The sequence below is a fragment of the Dipodomys ordii genome, unplaced genomic scaffold, assembly GCF_000151885.1.
Source record: "Dipodomys ordii isolate 6190 unplaced genomic scaffold, Dord_2.0 Scaffold8, whole genome shotgun sequence".
Classification (NCBI taxonomy): domain Eukaryota; kingdom Metazoa; phylum Chordata; class Mammalia; order Rodentia; family Heteromyidae; genus Dipodomys; species Dipodomys ordii.
The window spans coordinates 24,396,489-24,402,456 of record NW_012267224.1 but is presented as its reverse complement, the minus strand read 5'-3'; the positions used below and the strand labels follow the sequence as shown (position 1 = coordinate 24,402,456).

The following is a 5,968-nucleotide window of genomic DNA, read 5'->3' as shown; positions in this document are numbered from 1 at the left end:
AAAAACTAATGTGCAAAAATTTTTCTCATGGTGGCTCATACCTGTAACCCTAGCTACTAAGGAGGCTGAGATCTGAGGATCACGATTCAAAGCCAGCCAGGGCAGAAAAGTCCCTGTGAGACTCTGTGAGAAGGGGGATGGTGGGGCAGGGGGTAGGGTGGGCTGGTCATGGGGCTTAACCTCAGGGCCCGGGCGCTGTCCCTGAGCATTTTTGCTCAAGACTAGTGCTCTACCACTTTGAGCCACAGCTCCACTTACGGTTTTCAGGCAGATAAATGTTAGTCTTTACAATCTTTCCTGTCCAGGCTGGCTTTGAACAGCAATCCTCAGATCTCAGCCTCCTGAGTAGCTAGGATTACAAGCGTGAACCAATAACACCTGGCCCCTGAGAGACTCTTATCCACAATTAACCACCAGAAAACCAGAAGTGGAGCTGTGGCTCAAAGTGGTAGAGTACTAGCCTAGGGCAAAATAGCTCAGTGGAAGCCCCCAGGTCCCAAGTTCAAGCCCTAAGACAAATCATAAAGAAAAAACAACCACAAAAAAACCTTTCTACTCCTCCACATTTATAACCATTTATGGTAAGCATGCTTAGAAATTTACTTTTGTATGGTGGGATTGTAGGCAATTATCACTTTTCTTCTTTATATTGCTTACTATTTTCAGTTTTTTTTTTAAATTTTAAAGCAATGAATCTGTTACTTCCAAAATCATTAAAGTGTTTTGGTTGGGGGGTGGGGAGATGGAAAGGGATGGGAAGGGGAAACAAAGGAGGCTACAATGCTGGATAAGAAATGTACTCATTATCTTGCCCATGTAATTGTAAGCCCTCTGTACAGTATTTTCACAATTAAAAAAATAAAGTGTTTTGGGTTTTTTTTTCCACTGCTACTGTATTTTTCAACTTTTTACTTTGTTTCAAACTGGAATGCAATTGTACATATTTGAGGAGTATGTTTTGACACACATTAGAGTATCTAGCATATCCATCATCTCAAACATTTATCCTTTCTCTGTGATTAGAAAATTCAGAATAACCTTTATAGTTACTTTGAAACATACAATGTTACCCTACTAAACAAAAGAAACCCAGACTTATTTTTTGTATATATACTTTTGTACCTTTCCTCTTCATTTTTGTTGTTTGTGGGGCTTGAACTCTGGGTCTGGGAACTGTCTTCAGCTCAAGGTGAGTGCTCTACCACTTGAGCCACAGCACCACTTCTGGTTTTCTGGTGGTTAGTTGGAGATATAAGTCTGACGGACTTTCCTACCTACGCTGGCTTTGAACTGTGAGCCCCTGATCTAACAGGTGTGAGCCACCAGCGCCAGGCTTCTCATTTTTAAAGAGAAAATAATGTGACCAAATATAGATGGATATTGGTTTAAAAGTGGCATTCAGGTAACCCAGTTGTAACCAGATTGTGGTAAATCATGCCCATGAATAAAAGTGTTCCATTTTGCAGAGGGCCATTTACCTGCCCAGACTTCTGTTTAGGGTAATTCACAATACATCAGAGTATTCCTTCTGGTCGTGTTAGTTTCTCTACATTTCTGCTTTTATAACTCAAAGTAAACCTTTTTTGCAATAGGGTCTCAAAATGTAGTTTAGGATGGTTTCAGACTCATACTCATGATCCTTGGCCTCCTTTTTGAGTGCTAAACTCATACCACTGTATCTAGCTTCAATGTAAACTCTAATACGGTAAAAGTCCCATAATATCCTTCATATTGATTTTCCTGTTGCACCAGGAATAAAATAAGTTTAGACAAACTTGTTAGTATATGATGTTGAATTATTATTCAAGGTACTTAAAAGTTTTTCAGTTGACTTGGAAAAATTCAAATGTGAAGGTATTCTTGAACAGTGCATACAATTGTTCATTTTCCATCCACAAACAATGTATGCATGTGATTATCTAAATATTATATTTGGCTTGAAAATTCATTAATTTTCCCTCTTGGAAGTTTGAAACTTCCTTGCTTCATTTATGTTAACTTTTTCTAAAAAGACCCTAGTTTGTGGCAGGTGAAAATTTCCAAGAACAAACAAATTTGGAGTAAACTGTAAATTTACCACAAATAATCCATATATGAAATAACATGACACAATCCAACACTATGAAGTCTAAATCTAAAAGGGCAATTGGATTTGAGTTGTGTTTAAAAAACGAAATGAAAAATTTATTAAAACTAATTAAAGGCAAATGAGGGAGAAACATTATCATATGCAGAAATTAATAAAACACTTGAAAATGAATATAAATTTAATAATAAACATTATGGTCAGGCTGTTTATTAAGGAGGCAACCACATATACAAGTTAGGCTATAGAAATGTTTGCAAATCAAACTTCATGTGATCTAAAAGGACCATGCATAATGTCAAAAATGGACACCTGTACAGTCAATAAAAAGTCAATTTAAACATACATAGTCTAGATCATTCTAGAGTTATACAAACACCTGGGGCCACATATGTATCTGATTTTCTTTAAAAAAAACTGTAATATAAAAGTGATGCATTGAGATAATTTAAAAAAGTATCTGGTAATTATGAATGGTCCCCAGTTTTACAAAATGTGATTTCCAGGGTATGAAAACTGAAAAAAGTCAACTCTTCCGAGAGTGTTTTGTATTATACAAACAAGCTTTATAGAAAAATGATCCAGCAAATGCTTGAGTTAAGAATATTTATATTTTCCAATTCTTTACACTTTTATTAACACACTTACAAAAAATAACATTCAAACACCAAGAAAATTAAATAACTTTGGAAGCAGAGTCCATAGCTTTCTGCTTACATAGAAGTGACAATTCTGGGTTGTTGGCACAAAATAATCAACATTCATAAAATCCTTACTACTATATATCAAACATAAGTTAAAATCATAGGCACTAGTTTATCAAATCCACATTTCTTCTGTGAGACTAACCACAGTAAATCCTTAGATTTTCCCAAACAGAAAAACTGGCGATACACAAAGGCTTTCTAGTAAAAAGGCAATTTTTCTCTTTAGGAAACTACAAGCCAACCGTCTGTGGTAGTACAACAGCAAGTAAAATAATACTTTACTAAACTCAGATCGAAAATACACTTTTAACAAGTGATGAAATATTTTAATTAAAAAAAATAGATTTTTTTTCTGATGCAGCCATTTAAAAACAAAGTTAAATAACCTGAATACTCCTCTTGAAACTGATTATCTAACTTAAAAAATGTAACCGATGTTTTATAACAGTTAAAATTCATTTTAATTAATAGATTGCAGCATATATATATTTTTAAAGTTGCACTGAAAACCGAGACCTGTTTTGTGTGTATACCATTTTTAAAATACACCATGGCTAGTTCTTTTTACTTAGATTTAAATGAGATACTCCTCCACCAAAGCAGATACTTTCTTATTTTCTTCTGAAAAGCAACATGTTTTTAGTTTATCATCATGTAGAATTCTGGCACCATCCTTTCCAGACCCATGCCATCACTTTCAAATTCATAAAATGTCTTCCCTGCATTCTGCACCAAACTACACAGCCAGCAGCTGCCTGTGCTAACTGAATACCTTCCTCCTGGTCACAATGGTACCAATTACCCTAGTGTCAGTCATGGCAGAATGGGCTTGGTTTTAAGTATTATCATTCTCTCAATCTATCAGCCTCAATACTGTACTGAATATAAAGCCTTCCATTTCTCTCTCAATTTCTTCTGCCAACTTACAGAATGTCTTTGATTAACAGGAAATAAACTTATGTTTAAATACCTAAAATCTTTTAGGTGACTCAAATGCCACTATTTGAGGGTTGTTAAAAGACTACACCATCAAAAGTGACAAACCTACTATGAAAGAAGTTTTAGTTCTGATAAAACCAAAACGGATAATTTCAAGGATATATCTACCATGAGAGAGCAAGTATTAAACAAGTTATGAGTCAGATGTAGTAGGTTACCAAAAATGGAAAAACTGATGTAAGGCAGAATCTTAGTCAAAAGGGGCAATATTTAGAAAAAGGTATTTTCTTTAGTTACTCAGTTTAAAGTGGATAGACTTAAGTAGGATTAATAGGCTAGATTTACCTACCACAAAATAGACTGTTATGCCATTTAATAGCAACAATACAACTGTCATCACCAGAGATTTTGTAGATTAAGTGCATAGATTTTCACCCTCTCTCTCACTGTATGGTTTTGTTCCAGGTTGTAAGCACTGAGGTGTTGTATCAAGAATAAAGACATGCTCTACTTGTTCTTCCCCATCATGGAAACCTGCTAAGAGAAACGAGATCTTTTACTTCTGGTACAGGTAACCTGAAGAAGTAGGTTTCAATAGCAAAGGCCGTCTTTCCTGAGCCGGGAACTATAAAATTTAGAAAGATTGTACAACTGGTATCAAGCCCTTTTGGCAATCAAAACAAACACATTTGTTTTGCGTCAATGCAACAACATGATGGATGCGCATGGCAACATCATCGGTGGAGGTGAGAGGTGAGCTATGTCTAAACCTAAGACTAAACAAAAGGATGTTTTCTAATTAATTTGCAAAAAAAAAAAGATAGAAATTCTTAAATGTAGGTATCATACATTTGAAATCTCTAGCCTGTTTCCTCTTTCTGTCTTCCAATCCAATCTTCATCTATCACTTCCTGAAGGACTGGTCAGACACTTTAGATAATTAGTCAGGATATTAGTTCTCATTGACACAAATATTTATTGATACTATTCATACAGTAAATTAGGTTGAAAAAGATTTTTGGATAGCCTGAACTCACCATTTTCTGTGTACAATGTTAGGCTTTCATTTACAAATGGGCATTTTCTTTGGCATCCACTTGGTATTTACCCAGATATTGGTTTCCATCAAATATTAAAAAAAAAAAATCAACCGAATTTCTATTAAGCAAAACTAAAAAGTGATTTCATGGAAGTGATTGTATGATTACCAAACACATTTGATGTTAAATGTCATTAAAGTGCTGCTTGATCATCTCTGTCAGTTGTGCTAGTTTAAGACAGAGAGGGCTGAGATTTTATGAATCCCAAGAGCTGTATCAGAACAGTCTGCATATATAAAAGTTGTTTTTCAGACTGGTGAAGGGGTATTATGAAGCTGTGGACTTCTGCAATCTTGTCTTTGCTGGTCAGTAGCAGCCATCTTTCCAACTGTCATCTTTCATGCTACCATAGGTTTTAGGAGCTGGCAAGGATCTGAAAAAAAAAGTTTTATAATGATTGGCATATATTTATAAAAATACAACCATTCCGTCTTCAACATGTTAATTTTCAGTGCCATGATCACAAAAGAACTAAGCCCAAAGCTCTGAAAGGCCACTAGCACAACTTTTTCTTCCTTCCATTTTCACAGCTGAGCACATCTTCTCTAACATGTCTTGGCTAACATAGCTCCAAGATTAAAATGAAGAAAGATAGTATTACTTTTTCATCCACATGGACGACCGACCTATTAGTCATTTTGAGGTAGAAAGATGAATCTGATCCTGAAGAAGCAGGTAGAATGGGGTTAAAGACTTTGTAAAGAATGGCTAAAAGACCTTGTAATGGAATGTCTTAGTTGTGTGGCCTTAGGTAACTTATTGAATCTCATTAAATTTCCATAGCTTCCCCTAAAAAGCAGGGGAACCAACTCATTACTGTGAACATTAAACAAAGTATAAGTTATTTAGAACAGTGCAGAGCAAAAAGCCATCATACTCTTTTGGTGGAATTTAAAAGTGTAAAATATTTATATTGAATTAATGAAGTCTCTGTAATCTGTTTAATCTTTTCTTCAAGCAGATAAATGCTTAAAAAGTTATTGATGATGGTCTCTAGAATTTCCTGAAAAGTAGGGCTGGGAAGTTGGCTCAGTGGCAGAGCGCTTGCCTTGCATGCCTGAGGCCCTGGGTTCAATTCCTCAGCACCACATAAGCAAAAAGAAAAAAGCTGGAAGTGGCGCTGTGGCTCAAGTGGT

General features: G+C 35.4%; 1 protein-coding gene across 2 annotated transcripts in view; it reads right to left on the bottom strand.

The window, feature by feature from the left end:
• Window positions 1-2,262: 2,262 nt before the first annotated feature.
• Slain2 (SLAIN motif family, member 2) overlaps window positions 2,263-5,968 on the bottom strand; it is a 60,811-nt gene continuing 57,105 nt past the window's right edge. For both annotated transcript variants that reach the window (XM_013009076.1, XM_013009077.1), the window contains one exon: window positions 2,263-5,205. In XM_013009076.1, coding sequence (XP_012864530.1) covers window positions 5,139-5,205 — 67 coding nt within the window. In that variant the 3' untranslated portion in view covers window positions 2,263-5,138. The remainder of the gene's footprint in view (window positions 5,206-5,968) is intronic.